Here is a 25,975-nt window from a genome sequence, read left to right as displayed (position 1 = left end):
GTAATAAAATGTAGATTATGGTAATAGATATTGATCAAGTGTGTAATTATCGGTGGGTTTTTTTCATAGAACTTTCATTGAGTTAATTCAGAGAAAGTATTCAAATTTAAATAATTCTTGTGATTGATTTTAAGCGTTTTGATAAATTATTTAATAATTATCCGTGAGAATTTGTTTATCTTAATTATATAATTAGCAATTCTAACGTGTTATTATTTAAATATTTAAAGTTAAGTAAAAGATTATGCCAGATTTTCCGGTTTAATATTGTTTTACAGATTTAAGTTTCACCAATAAATTTATTTAGGAATTTAAAAAATTTTTTTATAATTTTGAAAAATAAAAAATTACATCGAAAGATAAAAATCTGTTTCCGCCCGGGATCGAACCGGGGACCTTGTGCGTGTGAAGCACACGTGATAACCACTACACTACGGAAACGTAGCTTGATTGAAGATGGAATTTGATAGTATATTAAATTAAATACAATTTTATTGCAATTAAGATAATGTTACTAATAAATAATTACTTTAAACACAATTTTTAAGCTTTGTAATTATTGAATAAAATTCTAAGTCACCAACTAGTAAACGCAGAGCGTGATAAATGAATATTCCGAGTCATCAACTTAAATGGTATTTACGGGATGAGTACCACGCTTTATTTCATGATATATTAAGCGCTACAAATAATCTCAGCATCCGCTTCTTGCTCTCATAATTCACTTTTTTTTATACTTCAATTATTCTCTCCTAAAATAAAAACAAAAAATAAATATATTTATATTATTCATACTAGGAAGTAAAAATTTTAATTAGTTTTAAATTTAGAGTCGAAAAGTCAATAATAAATAATTCTATGATTAAAAACAAAATAAATTATTTTGAGCAAGTTAATTGCTATTAAAAACGTCAAAATTACTTTGAATTTGAAGTTTATTACCTATAAATCTAATTTTATAAATTATCTTCTATTCTTAAAACTAAATAAATTACAAAATAATTTATTTTGTTTTTAATTCTATGATTAATAAATAATAGTTTTAAAAAACCAAAAAACACGCTTTTTATAGAAAACCTAACTAAAAAAATAGAAAATAAGTTTTAATAAATTTAAATTAATAATAGTGTAAATAGAAAAAAAATTTTATTTTATTTAAAAAAAAGCGTGGGGTAATTTTTAAGATATTCTAAAAATGATTATCACTCTACTTATGTTTGTCGGTAGAATATTTATATCAATTGACCCATGCACCCCACGCTTTTTTTAAAATAAAATACATTTTTTTTTCATTTACACTGTTATTAATTACATTTATTGAAATTTTTAACACTATTCTTAATTTAAATTTATTAAAACTTATTTTCTATTTTTTTAGTTCGGTTTTCTATAAAAAGCGTGTTTTTTAGTTTTTTTAAACTATTATTTATTTTTTATTTTTTAGTTTTGTTTATTTATAAAAACTTTTTTTTTTTAGTTTTTTTTTAAACTATTATATGCTTTGTTGAATTAAAAATTCTTTTTGGTGTTCGAAAATTTGTTAATATTAGATAAATCGACTAAAAATAATGGTTGAAAATTAAAACTTTTGCCTTATCGACTATAGATGAAAATTATATAAATTAACAAAAATCTTATTTTGAAAATTGAAAAATGGAATAATTTTATCAAATTAGTGTATTGTCATCGGTCTTCGATAAATCTACAAAGTTTGAACGAAATCTGGCCGTTTAAAATGGTTCAAAATCGCGCCAAAAGAAGTCGGTTACAAACAAACATACAAACATACAAGTAAAGCTAATAAAAAGCGTGTAAAAACAAAATAAATTATTTTAAGCAAGTTCATTACTATTAGAAACGTCAAAGTTACTTTGAATTTGAAGTTTAGTACCTATAAATGTAATTTTATCAATTTTCTTCTATTCTTAAAACTAAATAAATTACAAAATAATTTATTTTGTTTTTAATCATAGAATTGAAAACAAAATAAATTATTTTAAGCAAGTTAATTGCTATTAAAAACGTCAAAGTTACTTTGAATTTGAAGTTTATTACCTATAAATATAATTTTATCAATTATCTTCTCTTAGGGACCTTCATAATCAAACTATAAATAAATATTAAAGAAATTCCAGCATTTAAGAAAATCAAAACTTTGTTTTCAAATCACATATAAATCCATCAATTGCGTAAGGACTTAAATACAACGAACTACTTTTTTCAAGGATCCACGTCCTTCTAACCGACCTTTACTCCTTATACTTTTATTTTCCTATACTATAAATAATAAATAGTAAATTTTAAATTATAATCGATAAAATATAAAAATAAAAAACTGTTTTCTTCTTCTTCGTCCCAGCAAAAAAAAATTTTTTTTGTTAATAGGTCCAATCAAATAGATATAAAAATAACAATGATAATGATAATAAAAATTATATTAGACCCACCGTATTCGAAAGTTATTATGTTTCAGTAGGGTCAGTCGCTGCCGGTCGTTTAAACCAGGCGCAGTATCGTTTCGCTCTTCAATTCGACCGTATCGGTTATTCTTTGCGCAGAAGATATTGCCGGTATTTTCTTCTCCTGAAAAATAAAAATAAAAAAACTTATTAATATTTCTTCTTTAAATAAAAGTGAAAAATGTGCTCAAGTTTAAAGTTTTGAGTGATTTAAATACGAAATAAATTTTACCGATTAATTACGACTTAAAGGTAAATTTATTCTCAATTATTTCTTCATTATTAATTTAAAATATTTAAAAAAATTTTTTCGATTGATTTTTAGACTAAATTAGTTTCGGAGCATAAGACTTGATTAAAACGAAGAAAAGGAAAATTAATTATTGAAATAAGATTGCATTGCTTAACAATCGATATTACATATATGTACTTATATATTTTTATCGTTGCGACATCAATTTTAATTCCTCACGCATACTCCACTTGAATAATCCTTTATATGTTTATGTGTGGTTGTATGTACATCAAATCATGATCATGAACAATTTCGTGTTTATCCTGAGGGTCATTTAAATCCATTGAAAGTTTGTTAACGTGATTGTTTTTTATAATCCTTTTGTTCTACTTTACTTATTTTTATTAATCTAAGCTTGATATTTTCAAGAGATATATCATTAATTATTGATGTTATTATTTTCTTCCGGTCTCAAGCAGGAAGATTGCTTTTGATTCGAATCACTTGTGTTCTATCATATGCGACATGGCTCGACGGTTTTTTCTTCCCCTCAAGAATTGAGCGAGATTATTTTATTGGTTTATTTATTTATTGCCTGTAAAATTATGCAATTTTCACAGCTAAGTTTTAAAGGATTTTTATTGTATAATGAAATATTTAAATTTACTTAGTTTACAATCCGTTGAAAATTTAATTTAATCATTTTTTTATTTTATAGAAAATTTCATTTTTAGAAATTAAGAAGAAAATTTTCTACAATAAATTGTTTGATTTTTGATAATGTCGTGTAGGATTTATAGAGAATGGTTGGGCAATATTCGTTAAAATTAGAAGTTTATTTAATAAAGAAAAAAAAATATAAATAATCGTATTTAATATCTTTCAACGTCTGTCGCCTTTGGTGTCAAAGTAAGAACTAACTCTTATTGCCAGATCAAAATCCTAGCTACTTCTATCTTCGGGTCCTTCGACCACTTTTCCTTTTATCACCATGGGGACCATAAAACAACATGTTGAAGGATCACAAATTCTACAAAACTTAGAAAATAAGTAAACGTACAAAACTGTAAATGTAATTTTACAAAACATATCTTAACTACGGTAAAATTCTTGAGAACATCTTGAGGACTTAAAATACAATTCTGATAGTGTGAACGCACACTACATACAAAATATATTTCCGACACTACAGTAATTGAGGAGTTGAGTTTCAAAAGGGTATCTTTTCATTTTTGATTAATCGAGACAAAAAAATGATTATCTTCAATTATAAATATTTTTACTGAACTTTTTTAATTTAGCTATAAAGTGCTATCGGTTATGAAGCTACAATTCGATTTTTATTGAAAAATCTTTATAATTCTCGAAGTACTTAATATTTAAAAATTAAAAAACTGTTTTTTTTTTTTTTTAAATATGAAAAAGTAGCCTTTTAAAAATCAGCTCCTCAATTATTATTTTTACAGCAATTAGGATTTTTTGGCATAAAAAATAAAAAAATAGATATTTTAAACCGTTTTTTTTTTTTCCAAATTATTCTATTTAATTCCATATACTAATGTCGAATTCACAATAACAACAATGAAAATTTATAGGTATATATTTTTCAATTAGCTTTAAAGTTTTTAATGTTAACAAAAATTTTATAAAATTGTTAAAATTTTTAAAATTTAGAAAATTAAAATTTTAGAAAATTATTAACGTGAATCTCCAGATTTTTCATCAGAATAATCAGATTCGCCGGATGTACATATAATTTAATTTCTAAAATAATATAATTTTAATAAAACGGGCCTATAAAAGTCTAGCAATTTCTAGTATTTTCTCCATATTCTACGCGTAAATATAAGTAATTGTAAGAGAAGAAAATTTTTCAACTAAATAAAGTTTTTAATTATTTTATCGAAAAATTAACAATCTTTTAATTCTATTTTCGATTAACTTAGACTAGAAAAAAAATTAATAATATTATTTTTATGAATTAAAGTATTACTGGCCAAAAAACTAAGCAATCATCTAATTTATTTATTTTTTTTTTTTTAATAAATTACTACAAAAAAAATAATTTTTAAGAATTGCACTCATCATTGTTTTATGTTAATTTTTTTATAATTATCTTTACAATAATCCTAAAAATAGTCAAATAACTTTAATTGAAAAATTTTATAAAAATTCAAGAAAATCACTTAATAAATAATTAAAAATCATAAACAAAAATTTTTCTTCCAACCACGGACTTTCTTCGGGAAAGACCGAAGAAATAAATGAAACATAATTTTTTAGTACACTCAATCTTAAAATCATAAATGCTTACACAATAAACCAACAACTTTTACTTTCAAAAAGTAAAGACTTCCGTAAATTCACACAAAAAGTCAATTATCTTTATCTTCATACGCGGGATCTTAAGATCTAAAATTTTATTTTTAATAAGAACCAATCAATAGCGGCTGAACTAGTTCAAGAGACAAAAAAATGAATTTTGTGTCAACGAATTAATTAATATAAATTTTTTTAATCTAATATTTGCATAAGATTGTGAAATTTAATGATTCGTTGTAGTTTTTTGTAGCATATCGGTCAGAGGAAAAGAGTACAAGCTTCGGGTGCTTGCTAAATCATGACAAGGCTGCCCAGATTTCTCTATCATGCAGCAAACTTCTCATTACTTACAGTTTATCTTTATATAAATGTAAATCTGTAAAATATAAATATAAAAGTGTTAAAAAAAAGTACATATGTAATACTTCATAGACAGTTGAACCGTAATAGCAATAGTTATTAGAGTCCAGAGACTTATTTTTCTACATTCACCGCAAAATTGTCATGCGTGCCAATAAGTGCACATGAGCATTATATATATATATATTAATTCGTATGTTCATCTCTATATACTTCTATGCATTAGCATGTGCTCATTATCTTTTATTATATTTACAGAGTAATATTATCTGATGTTTTTAAAATATCCATTGACTTTTGTCACCAATAATAAACAGTTATTAATCACTGTCCAGATGTTAACACGTCATTATTTTTATTGTTTATTTATAAATAAATAAATTTTCACTCGTACACATATAAACTTATTTTACGTAAAACTGAGATTTTATCTACAAAATAATTTAGAAATTTTTTTATAGTTGAATAGTTCTTTTATTGAACTTTAATCTTGAAAATTATCAGATACGTGACAATCTTTCATTTTTATTAAAAAAATAAATTTGTGTTAAATTAAAATAAAATTTCATTCATAGTTTTTAGTAGATTTCATAGAAATCTAACTATTCCATTGGTCCTCATGTCAGAATTTTCAAAAAATTTTTGTATATTCTTACTCAGCTCGTCAACCGGCCTTGTCTCTACTCTAACTCTCTCAATTTTTAACGGATCTTCATTAAACTTAGCGTCCATATTCTACGGATAATTATTTTCGGTTATTTTAGAAATACGAACTGATTCAAAATTTCAAAAAATTTTGAAAAATTCAACTTTTTTTGGTTTTCCTTGCAATAACTTTTGAATGCAATAACTTTTCATATTTTTGTAAATTGCATCTTGAAGTTTATTTAATAACCTTCAATTTCCATGCTAATTTATTTTCCTTAATCAAGTAGATCACGAATAAGAGCAGATTAAAAATTGCAAAAATCGCGAAAAAATTCATTTTTTTTGGTTTTTCTTGCAATAACTTTGGAATGCGATAACTTCGTTTTTTTCGAAAATTGCATCTGAAAACTTATTAAATAAGCTTCAATTCACATGCTTTATTATCTTTCTTAATCAATTGTATCAGAAATCACAGTAAATTAAAAGTTAATTCTCATTAATGAAATTTTTAGTAGATTTCATAGAAATCGAACTATGTCGTTGGTACTCTGTCGGAATTTCCAAAAATTTTTGTACACCCTTACACAATATATATATTTCTTGAATTGCTAGGCATTTAGTAATAAGTTATGAAATCTAATTCCATTTCGGCTCCCGAATGGCCTTTTTTTTCATTGTTTTTTGGAAAATGTTCTTCTTAACAATTTATTACTTACAAAAATGTCTTCATTTCCATGCTACATTTTTTTTTGCTTTCTTCAATACCTAATTTATTTGTAAAGATCTGCTATTTCGTTTCATAAAAATTTATCAGATTAAGATCAAAACTAACATAGCCATTTATCACATAGTTGTGGTCCACCTGCTCAAACTCAGACTTATAGTTGAAAGGTCCCATTGTAGACTAGATTATATGTTGGCTGCAAAATCTATAAAAAAAAAAAAAAATAAGATTTAGTCGTGAATGAAAACAGATAAAATATCTCTTTTATTAATATTACTACATGCCCAAGATACAATATATTTGAAACCTGACCTTTCTTTTTCATTAAAACGAATATTTTTTCTACCTGCTCCGTTGAATATAAACTGAGTTTGTAGAATCAGTTATATAACTTTCTCCAACCGGTTCCGTTTTTCCTTTATTTAAATTTCAGATATATAAAAGATTTTTCGGGTTTCAAAATACTAATATGATTAATATGACAAATACTAAAATATTTAAATTTACAGATGCGTTGCAGACTAACGATCGTCGACGACTTTCTCAATCAAGCGTTCTACAAAATCGGACTTTGCGTTGGCGAAAAACCCGGGTACTTTGTAGTCATACCGATTCTCCTCGGATGTATTTGTTTGACTGGGTATCAGCGAATCCATTATGAAATCGATCCCGAATACTTATTTTCGCCGATCAACGGCCCTGGCAAGCATGAGAGAAGTATCGTCGAAGAACACTTTAAAGTTAACTACAGCCACCGGTTTAGTGTCAGTAGAATAACTCGGCCAGGTATATATTTAATTTACTTTTGTTTTTATTGACTTAATCTTCAAGGTCTTACAATTAGTCATTAGGCACTCAATCATTTGCATTATAATATAATTATAATGTATTGATGGGATGACGATGATGATAATTGGTTTGTTTTTAGGCAGGTTTGGCCACGTGATAGTTATTCCCAAAGACGGAAACAACCTACTAAAGAAAGATGTTTGGGAAGAATTAATACTTCTCGATGGTATGATTAAAAATGTTACTGCTTATTACGAAGGCGAGAGTTATACTTACGAGCACCTTTGTGCCAGATGGCAGGATGATTGTTTTAATAATGATATTCTTAATTTAATTAAAATTATCGAGTAAGTATTTTTTTTTTTTTTTTTTTTGATTGACACCTAGAATTGTTTTTATTTTTTTATGCCGTAGATTTTTTTTTTAACAGGAAGAATAATTAAGTTTTAAGTTTCGAAATTATTTAAGTGTTTTTACATTTCAATGTTTTCTCCCTGAAGCATTAAAAAAATTTCTATTAATCATTTGAACCCGGAAAAACCAAATGTTTGATTTAAGAAAAATATTATCTTCAAAATTTCACTTTTGCTTAGAGATATCAAGTTCAAATTAAGTCAAGATAATTTAAAAGTCAAATTAATTTCGCGCGCAAATCAGAAAAATGAAACAAAGAAGATAAATAGAAAAAGTTCTTCAATCAACAATTTTGATATAAAAATTTGAAATTAAAATATAAAAGATATGAAAAATTTATCTAATTATATTTTAAATAAATATTTATAAGAAATATTTTTTTTTTAAGAAATTTAATATTTTTTAACAAAAATTTTATATTTCTAACAGTTCATTCACAATTTAGATTTTAATTTTTATAAGTAAATTTTTTGTCATCCCCCGCATACATAATATTTACATCAGAATTCATGGTGAGGAATTGAAATCGAAATTATGAATGAAATATTGAAGATAAAAAAATGATGAGAGACTTTTTTTGTAGGAAATTAAAAAAAAATTAATTTGAATCAAGAAAAAAATCTTGAACCAAGAAAATAATTTTGAAGAGTTTTATTGTCTTGGATCAAGATGAAAAATTCTTGAATCAAGTAAAATTTACTTGAATCAAGAAAAATTTCTTAGTTTAAGAATTTTTCTACTCAAATCAAGAAGTTGAAATTCTTACTTGATTCAAGTAAATTTTTTTTTCTGTGTATCTCTAATAGGTATCTCACAATTCTATATTATTAAGAATAAGTTTCAAATGCGGTTTAGAATAGGTTCAAATAAAAAAAATTTTTTTCTTGCTATTTTAAATGAAGAAACTTTGCTGAATCACGAATATAAAATTCTTAAAAAAAAAATGAAATTATCATTGGTTTTTGACAATGTTTGGATGTAGAGCTTTTCTTCCCTGAAAACACAAGTTTCAAGCAAATTCTTGAATCAGGACAGTCAATTCTCTTCAAATAATTTTTTTCTTTAATCAAGAATATTTTTCTTTAATCATTTAAATTTAAAATGATTTTTAATCTTTTAAATTTAAACGTAATTATTAAATTATTAAGTTAGCTTCAAAATGAAATTGAATTTAACATTCAAGGTGTCAAAAAAATTATATTTATTAAATAACTAATAATTTTTTTCTTATCACAGCCAAGTCGAATCGCATCAAATAAATTTAACATTTCCAGTAATGATAAATCCGGTGACATTCGACGCCCATATCTTCCCAGTATACTTTGGAGGCAGTGTAATTACGGAAAGTCTGACTATCGAAAGTGTACCAGCGTTACAAATAGGATATTTTCTCGCTGTTGACAGCCAACGGCAGGACGCTATGTAACTTAAATAATATATCAAGAAATTAAATAAATTCTAAGCATTAAAACGTATTAATTATCAATTACCAACGATTTCAGAGGCGCAGCGTGGGAAGAAGCATTCCTAAACACCGTGGGCGAAGTTGAAGATTCTGGACTCTTCAAAAAGATAAGTACAGCGCGTTTCGCCTCGCGAACCCTCGAACTCGAACTTGAAGCGAACACCAAAACCGTGGTGCCGTATTTCTCTAGCAGCTTCGCACTGATGGGAATTTTCTCGGTGGTCACCTGCATGATGACCGACTGGGTAAGAAGCAAGCCCTGGCTCGGCCTCCTGGGGAACATCTCCGCGGGCATGGCCACCGTCTCAGCTTTTGGATTCTGCATGTACCTCGGGATTGATTTTATTGGAATAAACCTCGCAGCTCCGTTCCTGATGATCGGTAAAATAATTTAAATAAAGCTATTTTAATTGTGCGATAATATTAATCTAGAATATTTTATGATAATTTTACGTGACGTTTTTGTTGATGGGTTTAGAATAATAATATTGTGTTATGTATGACTAAAATTAAATAATTAATTTTTTTCAAGGATGAATCTAATTAATTCTGTGTAAATATATTTTTTTTTTTTTTTTTATTAAAAATTTTATTTGCAATTGGATAATTGTGACGTTTTTCTACCGGGTAATTGAACAGATAGATTGATTGATTAATTTTTTATTTCTAAATGAATAAGTGGGGTATGATATTAACGTATGAAATGCTGCAATTTTCATCACACTTGACTTACCGTAACTTGTTTGTTGGCAATCAATGTCAATGACCCGCAACGTTCCGCTGCTAACATATATAATAGATACATTTATTATGAGAAATAAAATAAAATACAAAAATAGGGATTTCCGCTTTTCTAATAAGGAAGTCTTAATATTCATCATTACATTACTTATATTTAAATATATTTAAGGAGCGTGATTTGTCACGAAAACTTAAATTTTAATACTTACATTATTTTTATTAACAGGAATCGGAATAGATGACACTTTTGTGATGCTAGCTGCTTGGAGAAGGACCAATATTATGGACCCAGTTCCCCAGAGGATGGCTGCGACTTTAAGCGAAGCTGCTGTTTCGATAACTATAACTTCAGTAACTGACATGATTTCTTTCTTCATTGGAATTGTTTCGCCGTTTCCTTCCGTCAGAATTTTCTGCATTTATTCTGGTAAATTTTTAATTTTCATCTCAGAAATTTTATTTGTTAACTTATTAATAATAAATTTATAATTACAGGATTCGCTGTAGTTTTTACATTTTTGTTTCACTTGACTTTCTTTAGTGGATGTGTTGCCATAAGTGGATATTGCGAGCAAAAAAACAGACACAGTGTTGTTTGCTGTCAAGTGATGCCTCTTTCTAAGTCAAGTAAGCCAGCTAATAAATAATAATAATGATTATTATGATGAAATTTTTTTTTATTTGAGAATTTAATCCATATTCAAACAATTAATCTTGTTATTTTATGTTAAATGTCAATACTGAGAAAGAAAGTTATAATATTTTTCAGAACTATGATATTATATTATACTTCAATACTCAGAAAGAAAGTTATGAGTTTTTTTAATTTTTAAGAAAATTTTTATTTATTGGAAGAATAAATCATTTTGAAAAAAATTTTAAGGAATCAAGATCAAGCCAGGAGTCGAAGTTGATATAGAATAAAATCATTAGTCGTTTGAATTGAGACTAAATTCTCTAATTAAAACAAAATTTTATCATAAATTCTGATCAGTAAAAGTGTATAAATAATAATAATATTTGTCTAAAATAAATTACACAATAGATACTCACATATTATTAAAATAAGTGTCATCTAGAATAAATTATACTTTCTATTAACGAAGACAGATTTGCGGAAATTAAAATCAAGAATAAATAAATTTCGTTATTAATTCAATTTATATCAAGGCATTAATGTGTCTCTTGATAGAGACACTAGAAATTAACTAAAAATAATAAATACCAGAGAGTAAGCAGCAAATAAATAAATAAGTAAAACAGTTGCAACAATTTCCTATCGACTGGTGTCACTAATTCGTTAGATCACATTCGTAATTGCGTAAGAAGAATAAATATATAAATAAAATGCCTCGTCGGATTACTTTCTCCAGATTATTGCGCTGACCTTATTGGTCTTCCAACTTACGTCTTTGAAAGTTATACAAGACCCAATATATGACTTATGACAAATGACAACATTATGGGCTGGTTTTAATTTGTTAAGAAATTTTAATGTTTCATTTTTGATTGTTGATTGCCGAACATAACTGTAACTATAACTGTAACTAAATGGCCAATTTAGTAACTCGAGTTTTATTTCTTCGGTATATTTGTTCTTATACTTAACCACTGGAACAAATATGTAACGAGGTTTTATAATAGTTCCGTAATGTCCCATGATATAATACAATACTTTTTATTTTTAATAACATGGGTCGGGTAGCTTTGAAATTTTTTTGTATGCTTGCTCTCAATTTCAACTACTTTCTTTCTGCGTTGTGACTTGGAATAAATAATTAGTTATGAAATTTTAAAACTTACTTCCAAGTGAAATTATTATTAACTTCTGGGTAATTTCACGAAGAGATAAAAAAAAAAATAATAATGAGATAAGATTTTTAAAAATTATTTTAAAGAAGAAATGTAATTAAATCCTAAATATATTTTTAGCCCATAGATCCTGGTTTTACCGAGTGTTTTGTACCGGAGGAGTGGATCCAGCAGACCCGAATAATCCAGTAGATAATCCTGAGCATGGATGCATGACCTGGTTTCGAGATTATTTAGCAGCTTTCTTGAATTGTCCGTCAGTAAAGGCACTAGTGATACTCTTGTTTGCAGCCTATCTCATCGGAGCCCTCTACGGACTAACTACTCTCCAAGAAGGCTTAGAGAGACGCAAACTCTCCAAAGAAGACTCGTACTCCATAGTCTTCTACGACCGTGAAGACTTGTATTTCCGCGAATTTCCCTACCGCATTCAGGTGAGTGATTCCTATAAACACCTAGTTTCTCTCTTTGTCAATATTAACAGCCGATTTAAATATTTCGTCACCATACTTTGAATATTTGCATTAACTTTCTCCTGAAATTACACAGAAAAAAAAATTTCTTGACTGGAGAACAAAATTCTTGGCTCAAGAAAATTTTCGGGTGCCTGAAGGAAGGCCGAAGTAAAAATTTTTCTTGAAATTCTATTCTTGGTCGAAGTAATTTTTTCTTAATTCAAATTATCATAAATACTTGATACAATAAATTTTTATATTTAATCAAAATTTTTAGATACTTTACAGAAGTAGCGCTATTTACTTCAGCTAAGAAAAAAATTTTCTCACCTTGAGAAAATTTTTCTCTTGAATTTTTGATACCCATTTTATACTATTTTAACGTGCAAATTTACATATTGAATGAAAAAAAATGATTTAATATTATTTGATCTTCCCATTTGACATGTTTGATCAATAAAAATATTAATGAAAATTTACTTTTATCTTTATGTTTAATTTTTTGGAGCAAGAGAGAAATTTTCTCAAGACAAGAAAATGTACTATCAAGAACTAAATTTTTTGGAGCAAGAGGCTGAATTTTCTCAAAACAAGAAGATTTTCTTGACTTAAATAAATTTTCTTGGATCAAGATACGTATTTCTTAAAGCAAGAAAATTAATTATGTTGGAATAAGTGAAATTTCTTGTCAAAAAAAACTTTTTTTCCGCTCAAGAAAATAATTAAGAAGAAAAATATTTTCTTGACTCAAGTGAACCTTTTTTTCTGTGTACACTGATAGAAAAACAATCTTGATTCAAGAAACTTTTTTCTTTAAAATTTGAACTCTTGAAACTAGATATAGATATATTTCTTTCAAGAATCTTTGTCTCTTGGTTCAAGATAGGCGATAACATTGATTCAAGATGTTACCGACTTGTGTTAAGAATGGCTTTTTTTTGAGTCATTAATTTTCTTATTTCCAAGAAATAATTTTTTTTCGGTATAACAATTAAAGACTATTTAGTTTTTGAAATATACTTTGATGAATTATTTTAAGTTTTTTAAACGATAATGTTATTTTGGTTGAAAAACTAAATGTATCGATTGAAGATAATATAGCTCTTAAGCCAAGAAAATCTAAGTCAAGACAAGAAATTCTTAAAGCAAAATAATCATTTGTCTTCCAAAATAAATTCTTAGATCAAGAAAATATCTCTTGAGTCAACATAAATTTTCTATCAGTGTAGTAATTATAATTATGACAATAATCAATAAAAATCTACATTTTTAGGTGATAGTTTCTGGAAACTACAACTACAGTGACCCAGTGGTCCAAGCACAAATGGAAAGCCTGATGAGTGATTTAGAAGGAACGCCGTACATAAGCAACCCTCTTTACTCTGAAAGCTGGCTAAGAAGTTTCCTTGCGTACGTTGAAGACAACAAAGACTACTTGAATACCACTCTGGACAGCGAGGAGAACTTTATAAAATCTTTGAAAAAAAACTGGCTGACTCCGGGGAGCACTGACGCCTTGGACGTGAGATTCGACGAAACTGGGGAGCGAATTCTGGCCAGCAGATTCCTGATCCAAGCTGTTAATGTAAGCGGAACTAATCAAGAAAAAGACATGTTGAAGACTCTGAGGCAGATATGTGCGGATTCTCCGTTGAACGCGAGTGTCTTCCACCCGTACTTCGTCTTTTTCGACCAATTTGAGCTGGTGAAGCCGACTAGTGTCCAGTGCATGATCTACGGCGCGTTGATCATGATGCTGATCTCCTTTATCTTCATTCCGAACGTGCTGTGCTGCTTGTGGATCGCTTTTTGCATCGTCTCCATAGAACTGGGAGTTGCCGGTTATATGGCGCTGTGGGATGTCCACCTGGACAGCATCTCCATGGTCAACCTGATCATGTGTATAGGATTCAGTGTGGATTTCACGGCTCATATTTGCTACGCGTACATGAGCTCCAAGAAAACGCACCCGGATGACCGGGTCAGGGATTGTCTGTACAGCTTAGGACTTCCGATAGTCCAGGGTGCGCTGTCGACGATCCTCGGGCTGGTAGCTTTGCTTCTCGCAGGAACTTACATCTTCCTGGTGTTCTTCAAGATGGTCTTCTTGGTGATATTCTTCGGAGCTCTACACGGAATATTCCTGTTGCCGGTTTTGCTGTCTATTTTTGGACCTGGTTCGTGCTCACCACAAGTACCCGAAAAGAAAAAGGAAGAAGTTGGAAAAATCCCTCCTCCTTTCGTGATTCCTCACCCGAGTCTCATGTACCATCAGACCAAGACTCCTGATCGGATACAGGTCGAAGAACGGGATCCAGGTCTGGGAACCAGCGAAGACAGCACCTCGACCGAAAGCGGATCGTCCAGGAAAGACAAAGATAAAGCTCCCAGCAGAGTTGTTATTGAAGATACTAATACCATGGGATGGAAGAGATCATTGGGGATGTTGTACGGCTCCCAGTTCCAAGCTACCGCACCCAGGCCAGATTACCCTGGCTGCGAGCTCAGACACTCACTGGACAACAGAAAAGACATCAGGACTGTTCCTCATCTGTACTACGCTCCTCAAAGGGTCCCGGTTGTAAGCGAAAGGGGTGGACGCAGTCAGTCTTACCACAATATTTGCAGCGGCTCTAGGCATGTGAAGGAGTTGAGATAATTTTTGAAGACTGTTTAGATGCTACTGTTTAGTGTAGTTAATTTTTAAAAATTCTATGTGTATATTGTTTTGAAGTTACGCGTATGTTTTGGGATTTAAATATACGTACAGTAGGTAAATAAATTTTTTATTACTTGGATATTTTTGTATGGAACTGTTCTTCTTAGTGGTAACATGACAATAGTTAAATTCTGTGAGTGTATCAAGTGTATTGCCATTTTATTATTGAAATTAATCAATATATATATATATATATATATATATATATATATATATATATATATATATATATATATATATATATATATATATATATATATATATAAATATAGTTTATTGTTATGTATGTTTGATTTATAATTTTTCTAATAAATATAAATTTTAATTTTATTTACTGAGATTATTTATAGAATTATTTAGAAGAATTTTACTTGTAATAATTGATTAAACGATCGGCTTCACGCCACCCTGACTCAATAGCGCCATTAACTGTTGAGTAATGAAGAGATGTCGCTTCGCCAGCAAATAATATAGTCTAGAAAATAAATTAACCGATGAATATAATTAAGAGTTGTATTTTGTGAAGATTAAATTGAAACACTAAAAAATTAACTTACAGGTTTATTATTTACTTCAATGGGTGCCGCTAAGTCTTCAATGTGAGCATCAACAAAGTCAGCTTTTACGGGTCGGAAGCTCTGAGTTCCCAGAAAGTTTTCATTGGTGTTCCAGAGACTCCTGACAGCCTAAAAATTGAATTATATTTAATAAACCAATAAATCAATAAATAAATGAATCACTCAAGTAACCTTTTGATGATATTCGGCTCCGAAAGTTTGTGAGTCTTTCCGAAAAATTTATTGATCACTTGCTTAACTTGTTCTTGAAAGAGTTTTTCATCAATAGACTCCATTTCATGTACATAACATCCAGTAACCCAGAAAACCATCATCTTTGGTCTGTGTTCTATGCGCATTGATGAGGTAAGTCCTAACATCCATCTTCTTTGTGGCTAAAAATGATTGATAAATCATTTAAGACAGAAATGGAAACTAGAAAGTGAAATTCTTACGTCATTTTCAATTTCTTTTTTGTCTTCTGATGTCCAGTACAAATGTCTAAACTAAAATGGCTCTCCTATCCACCATGGATTTTCATAATAGACAAGTATCTTCGCTATGCGGCCCAAAGCAAGATTCTGAGACAATTTTATAATTAGTTAAGCTTGATTACATTATTTATTTTATTACGGGGTTGGGGGTAGTCAGGGATACGAAAAAATGAGAATTTTCATTAATTTTTTTTTGCTATTAAATCATGTTATTTTCCAAAAGTAATAATATGACATTATTACACAATGTTTTGACTTGAAGTCACGAAAATTTGAAAAAAAAAAAAAAAAAAAAATTTATAATTCCCAAAGTTATAGCTGTTTGTGTTGACCCAGTTCTAAAAAAAGGTCTTTGCGGTGATTACACTTAAAAAAAAACTTGAATCAAGAGTAAAATTCTTGAACCAAGAAAATAATTGTGAAGAAGCTCATTGTCTTGAATCAAGACGAAAAATTCTTGAATCAAGTACAATTTACTCAAACTAAGTAAATTTCTTAGTTTAAGAATTTTTCAACTCAAACCAAGAAGATGAAATTCTTCAAAATTATTTACTTAATTCAAGTAGTTTTTTTTTTCTGTGTATCATAAGCCCTTGGAGATTCATCTAAAATCAATCGGATAAAAAAATTAGTTTTATAAATAGATAATCTTGGGCCTGATCAAAGAATTTTTTTTTTTTTAAATTAACAAAATGGTGGCCTCAGCAAATTTTTTTCTAGATTTTCAGGAAAAATCAACAGTTAAATTGGTCAAAAAATCGAAATTAAAAAAAAAAATCCTTCGATCAGGCCAAAGATTATCGATTTATAAAACTAAGTTTTTGATCCGATTAATTTTAGATGAATCTCCAAGGATTTATGATAATCACCGCAAGGACCTTTTTTTTGGAACTGGGTCAACACAAACAGCTATAACTTTGGGAATTATAACTTTTTTTTTTTTTTTTTCAAATTTTCGTGACTTCAAGTCAAAACATTGTGTAATAATGTCATATTATTACTTTTGGAAAATAACATGATTTAATAGCAAAAAAAAATTAATGAAAATTCTCATTTTTTCGTGTCTCTGACCCTTTAATTAATAATTACCATTATCGCATTTAGCTTCTTGCCAGTTAACGCTGGAGTGAATAATGTTTCGTGGTTTTTCTGTAAAACTGCTATGGATGGCGTCACTATAACTTGATCCGCGAAAAAATTTTCGCCATTAATTGTTGTTACCTTGATGGGGCTTTTAGAGTAATCGATACGTGAAATTTTAGAGTTCAATTTTGTTTTACTTCTAACTGGCAATTCTTCTTTTGGATTCGGATATTTTTTCTGAAATAATTACAAAGTTAATCTCCAAAAAACAAACTTTATCTTCAAGAATTCAATAATACATGATTAATTGTTACAAACCATTAAAATATCCAGAATCGTAGAGTAAGTTCGGTGTTTTCAGTTGATTAATTGGTCTCCTTCACCGTCTGCGTAGTCTTTGAGCCTTTAGCAGATACTTCATGCCAGTTTTTAGCGCCGTCCATTATCATCTGCGCTGAATTGAGAGACTCCATTAAAGGTTTGTGTTTATCAGTGCTAATTTCTGGGTGACTTCTAAAATATTCGTTGATTCTGAAAACAAATTTCAATTATTTAACACTTTAAGATTATCAAACTAATAAAACTTTTATTACAAGTGTTACGTTCTCGCAAATTTTAAATATAATTTGAAATTAATTAATTAATATTTCAATTAATTAATTAATTATTAATCAAGGTATTTCGAAACGGAAATACCTCGAGATAAACGATTTCTGGAACGTCAACGCAGCTCAGTAGACTAAACGGTCTACGTTGTGAGATTTGGACTGCGTTGATGTTCTCATAGGGTAATTTGAGATGAAATGTTGCTAAAATTCTGTATAAAAATCCATTATAATTATTATTCAAAGAGCATTCTGTCTCCAGACTTCTTCTGGAGTAGTCAGTCCGAGGACTTAGCAGAGGAGCAATCTCTGCTGGTCCGAGGCTGAGCCTGCCAATTCCTTTTTAATAAACCTATTTAATTGTTAATCAATTAAAATGGATACTTATTAAAACCTTCACACAGGGTTGAGAGCGCTTACACAGAAAAAAACGTTCACTTGGGCCAAGAAAATATTTTTCTTTCTAATTATTTTCTTGAGCGGAAAAAAAAAGTTTTTTTTTACAAGAAATTTCACTTACTCCAACATAATTAATTTTCTTGCTTTAAGAAATACGTATCTTGATCCAAGAAAATTTAGTTCTTGATAGAAGTACATTTTCTTGTCTTGAGAAAATTTCTCTCTTGCTCCAAAAAATTAAATATCTCGATAGTAAATTTTTATTAATATTTTTATTGATCAAACATGTCAAATGGGAAGATCATATAATATTAAATCATTTTTTTTTCATTCAATATGTAAAATTGCACGTTAAAATAGTATAAAATGGGTATCAAAAATTCAAGAGAAAAATTTTCTCAAGGTGAGAAAATTTTTTTCTTAGCTGAAATAGATAGCGCTATTTTCCTAAAGTATCTAAAAATCTTGATCAAATATAAAAATTTTTTGTATCAAGTATTTATGATAATTTGAATTAAGAAAAAATTACTTCCACCAAGAATAGAATTTCATGAAAAATTTTTACTTTGGCCAACACAACTTCAGTCTTCCTTCCTGCACTCGAAAATTTTCTTGAGCCAAGAATTTTGTTCTTCAGTCAAGAAATTTTACTTTCTGTGTACAAATAATTTTGAGTGAAAAAAATTTTTCATCTAAGTATAGTTTTTAATTATTTTAAAATTTTTTTATCGAAAAATTAATAATCTTTTAATTCAATTTTCGATTAACTTAAACTAGAAAAAAAATTTTTCTTTCTGTGTATTAGCTGTTTCATCCTGGTGAAATCGCCTAGAGCGCTAGCCAGCGTTCAGGCACTCTATCCATCACCTACCTGAAGGCAGGTAAATTAAAAGCAATTATTAAAAACCTATGAATTAAATTTTAAGAAGTACTTCGCGAAGAAATCAGTGACATGACCCACCTAGAGTCTATCGACTTCCTAATGAGGTCAAAATCTGGACATTAAAATTATTTAAAAATTAATTACACAACATTTGGGAACGTAACACAGGCTTACTTGATTTCTGCGTATTCTCCTACGGATCCAGTCTTGAGAGTCCCAACAACATCTCCAACAGTATCGCTGATATTCTCCAAGAGCTTCAACAGTGGGGCTGCAACCTGTTCGGAAATGATTTTTCCACCAGAACCAACAAATATTCCTGATGAATTGAACTCTTTGTTCTCGTAAGTTCGTTCTAGAAGTCCCAGAGGCCATGCTAGTTCAAAGGCCACGTTGTCTTTTTCTCCGTGGACCCATTCTGCTCCAAGGTCCGCCATGTATTCACCTGCAGGTATGTTTTTAATTTTTTATTCACAATTAACAATAATTATCTTAACTTTACATTACGAATTAATATTTTTTTACTCACCCATTTGAAAGGAACAAATCCTCCCACCGATCTGGTTTTCAGCCTCAAAAATCGTCACGTCGAATCCATTTTGAATAAGCCGCGAAGCCGCGGCAATTCCAGAAGGGCCTGCGCCGATTATTATTACCCGTGACATGTTCAGTCAAAACTTCAAAGATAACTATTCTGCTAACTACATTGAATGTAATATCGTTTATCATAGTTTAATTTTAAAAATATTTATTATCAGTGTTGTAATAAGATAATGCAATTTATTTATAATGTGCAAGATTTTTTTTTTTTACTTTGTTATCAATGTAATTTTTTTTAGCGAGGCTATCTACATTCAATAAATAAATTTATATAACATTGATATTAAAGCTGGTTATTTAAATTTATGTAAAATTAAGTTAGCCGACATCTAAAAATTTTTAGAATTTTTTTTTATTAAAAAAAATGTTACAAAAAAATTTTTTTAAAATTCAATTTGCAAAAAACTTGAAAAACTGTAAGTGCAATTTCATAAAAATTTTTTTTTCTTCTATTTTAATTGTTGAAAAAAAAATTAAAGGTGTCAGCTAACTTTAGTATTATAAAATTGAAACTAACAAATATCTGAGAATTTTATAAAATTTTTAAACAAATATCCCAAGCGTGACAAAAAAAAATGTTGACTTTTTATAACACTGAAGTTGACAGATATTAAAATATTTTTTGGAATTTTACAACAATTAAATTTAATTAAAAAATTTCACATGTGAAAAATAATAAAAATTACAAGTGAAAATTTTTAGAAGCATTTTTTATTATAATTAATTTGTTAAAAAAAAATTTTAAATTAACAGCTGACCGCTAACTTCAGTATTATGAATTTTTGGTAGATTTCACTCAACATGAAGTTAAAAAATTAATATTGTTAACTCAAATTCAACAAAATATTAACAAAGAAAAATTTGTAGAAATTTTAAATAACATTGAGCACAAATTTTTTAGAACATTTTTTGGTAATTAATTATATAAAAACAGAGCTCCACAGATTTCAAAAAAGTTGAATTTTCTAAAACTTTTTAAATTTGAAAAGTGTTTAATGTTAAAAAAAAATCTTCCAATTTCAGCACTAAAAATTTATAAATTAATTAATTTGTTATGCTAATGAAATTAAAAGAATTTTTTTGAATTTAAGAATTATTTTATTGTTACAAAAATTTTAATTGTAAGTATTAATATTCTATACATCTAATTTAAATTTTTACATAATTTATTCATTTTCAAATCAGGTTTTCTAACCAAAAAAGCTGACCAAGAAAGCGTGTTTCTGAGGTTCGGCATCAAAATTCACGATTCCAGTGAGCTCTGGCCGAACTCTGCTGCGTCGATTCATCGCAAATTCCGTCACTACTTGTATACCTTGATTATCTTCTGAAAAAGCCATCCAATGTTTGTAGCAACCGGTGATGTCAACAGAAAACCATCCACTCTTAAAAGCCGGAAGAAGTGTCGAATTAACATACACCAACTGATCATGAAATTCATTCGCGAGGATTCTGTAAATAGTAAGGTTTACGGAACGACGGTAAAATTTGTCAGTTCTTGAGCAATCGCGGTAAAACCTAACTTCACTGTGAACTAAATTGTTTTCTCTTTCAACTACTGAAAACCACATGCGATTTAGGTCGTCGGATTTCTGCGTGTCGAGAGCCAGCTGCTTGTTGTCATGAAACCGTGAGTATAAATCTCCGATAATATTTTCCGAGTGGTTTAAAAATTCAGGAATTAATCTGTTCTGTTGTCTGTAGAGCCATTTAATTGTAAACTGGATTGCTGATTCGTTCAAGCTTCTGCTGAAGTTGCTGTTTTTTAACCATAACACTTCTGGAGATTTGTTAGTCTTTTGTGCTAAAACTTTCAAAAATACAGTTAAAGACATTAAAAGTAGTAATTTATCCATCACGATTTTAAATGTTGAATTTGTCACGTTAATCACTGAATTTTGAAAGAAAGTTTTTGAAAATTTATGCGCACTGTAAAAAGGCTAGAGCCAGAATGAATGGATTGCAATAAGGACCCAATTTACAGTCCTTGAGGACTGTGATTTGAGTACAAGATAATACAGGTAATAACTTTTACTACATTCAGAATTCTATACATACCATTTTCTTTGAGTCAAATTGAAAGCATCTAGATAAGGCAATGGTGTTCTATTGCATACCCCAGTCATGAGAAAGCAATTATCAACTGTAAAGGTGACAACATTTATATATTTAATGCTATTTTATTGCATTTTATGATATTTACACCATCTATAGTAAAATATATAGTAATTGTTTAGATGTAGGGCTTTTCACCTATTTTTGGCCATAAAATATCGGAAAATGCACTTATTTATAGTTTTTTTTTTTTTTTTTTTTTATGATCTTGTTCATTTTCGCCACAGATTTACGAATCCGCAATGAGGGTGAATTCAGCAGACAGCTAATTTTTGAGAATTTTTAGATTAATTTTTACTTAATGGTGGTAAAAAAAATCTAAAAAATTGCATAGAAAAAACTTGTGAAAATTTCCGTATGCATTTTTTTATACTATTTTTTCTGTAACAAATAAATTGTTTATAAATTTTTTAAAATTATCAGATGTCTGCTAAATTCACACTCATAATCCGCAATACAAAATTAGTTATAAAAAAAATTTGTTTCAATGACATTTTTCAATTTTAAAATTATAATTGTTTTTTATTTTTCGTTGAAATTTTTGGAAAATCAATCTTTAAAGTACAATACTATTTTTTTCCGTAAAGAGAATGAAAAACTGGACAAAAAATTGAAAATAAAATATTATGATTTAAAAATTTGTAAACAATTTATAAATGTTTGTTGTTTAATCAGCATATGTTTGAGGTCATGTAGTAATTTTTTAATATTTTAAAATTATACCTCCAATTTTACATCAAAAATAGAATAGTTAGAAAAAAAAATAAAACTAGTCGATACTAAAATTTTTTGAATTTCCACAATTTTGTAGAAAATTGTGAATATTCAAAAAATTGACATATCAACCAATTATTTTTTCTTCATTGTTCTATTTTTAATGCAATAAATTATTGCATAACCGCTAAATTATTAATTGAAGGACAAAGTTTATAAATTTGTCAAATATTCTTAAATACATTTTTAAGTTGAAATGTCATGAAATTTTTTTTTCTTCTTAATTTGTTCAAAGAAAAAAATATTATTGTGCTTTAAAAATTGAGTTTTCCAAAATTTCAATAAAAAACAAGAAAACCAGAGGAATTTTTTAAATTTTCAAGCTGCAAAAAAAAATATAAATATAGAATTTTATAAATTTTTTAATGAACGGTTCGTAAATTTGCCATGTAGAAGAAAAAAGTGAAAAAAAGATGCCAATAACTCTATTTTTCGATTTTTTACGGCCGAAAAATGATGGAGCCTTATTTCTAGAAAGATATTAGAAATTTGGTTCTATATAATGATTAGGAATATGAACTTCCGACTGGGAAGATCAATTATTATATGAAAATAACCGCTAAAAGTCAGGTATAATTGTTTTGCTTTATTTTTAAATGATACTGACTATCAATACCAAAGGTAATTTAATAGATTAAAAGATACTTTTTCTAGGTTCATTCATGACGTATAAACCCATCTATTTTGAGGAATATTTAACACTCTGTTTTCTCTCAATAGCTTTACTGGCACAAATAATTTGACTTTGTTGAGGATGTCTGGGCTATTTAATCCATTATTACCGATACTGTAGATAAAGCATAAATCCATTACTTTCATTTCTTGTTCCAATTTGGTTTTTTAGACAAGAAATCGAAAATCAAAGTTTTGTTATTGATTATTCTATTAATAATTATTTTATTAATTTACTGATTTTTTATCGAGAAATTTATGTCTTTGTTGGTGAGTTTTTCAAAAAAAGATAAAAAGTTATTTTTCCAATAAAAAATTCGAAAAGTTAATTATAAATATATGATACACATATTTATAATTTTGTTTTGTCGGTAAAATTAAACCGATTGAAACTTGAAAAATGACGTCATTAACTGACCCATCAATTACCCTGAACAAACATAGCGCCTCTGAAATTAAGGCACAATTAAACAGCACCTGATGTCGCCCTTCCCTAAAAATCATAAAGAAAAAAAAACAATAAATAAATGGCTTATCTTAAGCTACAGATTGTCAGCCACGTAAGCCTTATGCTATGCCATCCCTCAAGAACAAAGAATGCCAAAGCATACCATCCTAATACCAGAGCGTATATTAGTGGGCGAGTGTTTTACCTGATGAACGTAACAGCTCGACTAAAGCTACCTAGGCTTTTCCACGAATCCCGCAGGGCAAATTGGGAAAAAACTTAGTTATAATTTTAGAAAATTAGTTTTACTTCTAGACAATCAGTCGCCCAGTCCCAGAATTCTCCTTCTGCTGGTTGGAATCCTCCACTCAGAAGGGATAAATATTTTTTCTTGTTCAAACCTATCATTTACCTTCAGCATCCAGACATTCAGTCACCAGCTACCTCTCAGTGACAATCGTGCTCTATATTTTATTTTACTTATAATTATCAATAAAAAAATACAATGGCAAAATTAACAGTAGTGTTAAAAATTTTGACCATTGTATTTATAAACTGCAATGAGTCTGCCAAGTTAACCAACCCTAAAAATCATCCTCTGCTGGAGCAACACTTGATGAATCTTATTGGGCTTGAAACAGTTCCACAAGATTCAAAAAAATATCGAATTGAGAAGCGATCCGCTCCGATTTACCTTATGGACATTTACAAAAATACCGTGAATCAAATTCCAGGGTTCGTATATAACGATACGGCCGTCGATTTAACGAACTACGACTTTGCTAGGATAAACCAGAGCGACGTAATCGTAAGTTTCGTTGCTCAGCAGGCGAACAGACGAGGAGAAAAACCTGAACTCCTTAGAAGAATGTGGTTCGACGTTTCCAAGATCAACAAAAAACACCAACTGATTTCTGCAGAACTTCGCCTGTTCCGTGACTGTTCCAGAGTTACTAAGAACAGCAACCGTCGCGCCTTTGTTGTCACTGTTTACCGAATAAGCTTCGGCAACAAGAAACGCAAGTTTATTCCAGTGAATTCCGTAGTAGTGCGCGCGAATTTCGACGGGTGGTTCTCGATAAACGTCACGGAGTGTTTTCGCCTGTGGATGGAGAACCCAGAAAGGAACTTCGGGATGAAAGTGGTCGCTGAGCCGCTCGGAAGTTTCACCAGTGGAACAAGGAAGAAGCGCAAGGTGAAGCTGGAGAAAATTGGAATTGAGGGATTCGATGGTGGACCAGAAAGATTCAGCTTCTTGGTGGGATACTTCAAGGACTTGAGCAATAACGATCAGTCCTTGTTGAACCAGGCTGTCGAGAAACTTTACCAGGAAGGACATCACGGAATCACCAAGAGGGCGGTCAAGAGCAGACCTGGTCTTTGTAAGATGACGAACGTGTATGTCGATTTTCATGAGATAGGTTGGGATAAAACAATCCTGGCGCCTCCCGGGTACGAGGCTTGGGACTGCGTCGGAATGTGCAAATATCCCGTCGGCGACTTCATGAATGGGACTTTTCACACCGTAATCAAGGAGCTGTACCAGAATTATAATAAAAATCGGTTTGACAAGTCCCATTGTGTTCCCATTGCGTACGATTCTATGAAATTTCTATTCTTTTCTGATTTAAATACTGTGGTTATCAAGAATAACAACGACGCGATTACTACGGCTTGTGGATGTCGTTAATTGATCGGGGATTATTGTTTGCGGTGATAATTTGGATTTCAGTGTAGTTATAATTAAGATTATTGTAATGTGTGAGTGGCATTATTGAATAGTTTTTTTAAAAGTATTTTTATGACTAGAATTGAGGAGCTGATTTTCAAAAGGGTACCTTATCATATTTTAAAAGAACAGTTTTTTGATCTTTTAAATATTAAGTACTTTGAGAATTATAAAGATTTCTGAATGAAAATCGAATTGTAGCTTTATAAACGATAGCATTTTGTAGCTAAATTGAAAAAGTTCAATAAAAATATTTGTAATTGAAGATAAAGAAGTTTTTTGTCTCGATTAATCAAAAATCAAAATTTTATTCAAAAAAATACATTTTTGAAACTCAACTCCTCAGTTATGTATACAGCTTGATAAAATAAGTAATTTAAAATGGTTTTTTGTTAGTTTTCAATTTGCTTTGATTTTTGAACACTGAATTAGAAAAATTATTATACTGGTTTATAATTTACTGGTATTAGACT

At 29.0% G+C, this 25,975-nt stretch overlaps 3 protein-coding genes, 1 long non-coding RNA gene, 1 other non-coding gene and 1 pseudogene across 6 annotated transcripts; 2 read left to right on the top strand and 4 right to left on the bottom strand.

The window, feature by feature from the left end:
* Positions 1-17: 17 nt before the first annotated feature.
* Positions 18-9,594, bottom strand: LOC141536967 (uncharacterized). Of its 2 annotated transcripts, none has more exons than XR_012480823.1 (4): positions 9,442-9,594; positions 6,741-6,953; positions 2,448-2,583; positions 18-752 (listed from the first exon to the last, which is right to left on the bottom strand). It is a non-coding gene; the product is annotated as an uncharacterized LOC141536967 (long non-coding RNA). The 2 variants fall into 2 exon arrangements; XR_012480824.1 differs by having other exon boundaries at positions 24-752; positions 6,857-6,953.
* On the bottom strand, positions 369-441 carry Trnav-cac (transfer RNA valine (anticodon CAC)). Its single transcript has one exon. It is a non-coding gene; the product is annotated as a tRNA-Val (tRNA).
* On the top strand, positions 2,573-15,392 carry Ptr (patched domain-containing protein). The gene is made up of 9 exons (XM_074257791.1): positions 2,573-2,711; positions 7,258-7,534; positions 7,677-7,884; positions 9,188-9,373; positions 9,454-9,797; positions 10,384-10,584; positions 10,653-10,784; positions 12,090-12,403; positions 13,698-15,392. The coding sequence occupies exons 2-9, from the start codon at positions 7,258-7,260 to the stop codon at positions 15,081-15,083; spliced, it is 3,048 nt and encodes a 1,015-aa protein (XP_074113892.1). The 5' UTR covers positions 2,573-2,711; the 3' UTR covers positions 15,084-15,392.
* LOC141536965 (spermine oxidase-like) lies at positions 12,370-20,051 on the bottom strand (annotated as a pseudogene).
* LOC141537030 (protein anon-37Cs-like) lies at positions 15,511-16,035 on the bottom strand. The gene is made up of 3 exons (XM_074257868.1): positions 15,952-16,035; positions 15,701-15,829; positions 15,511-15,618 (listed from the first exon to the last, which is right to left on the bottom strand). The coding sequence occupies exons 1-3, from the start codon at positions 16,033-16,035 to the stop codon at positions 15,511-15,513; spliced, it is 321 nt and encodes a 106-aa protein (XP_074113969.1).
* A 3,547-nt stretch (positions 20,052-23,598) lies between the features above and the next one.
* On the top strand, positions 23,599-25,698 carry LOC141536879 (protein 60A-like). The gene has a single exon (XM_074257659.1). It carries the CDS (start codon positions 24,279-24,281, stop codon positions 25,461-25,463), a length of 1,185 nt encoding a protein of 394 aa, XP_074113760.1. The 5' UTR covers positions 23,599-24,278; the 3' UTR covers positions 25,464-25,698.
* The last annotated feature ends 277 nt before the right edge of the window (positions 25,699-25,975 follow it).

Source organism: Cotesia typhae, unplaced genomic scaffold (genome assembly GCF_013202065.1).
Source record: "Cotesia typhae breed Kobodo isofemale line unplaced genomic scaffold, CoteBio_Ctyphae scaffold_45, whole genome shotgun sequence".
In the NCBI taxonomy this organism is placed as follows: Eukaryota; Metazoa; Arthropoda; class Insecta; order Hymenoptera; family Braconidae; genus Cotesia; species Cotesia typhae.
This window is presented reverse-complemented; position numbering and strand designations above follow the sequence as displayed.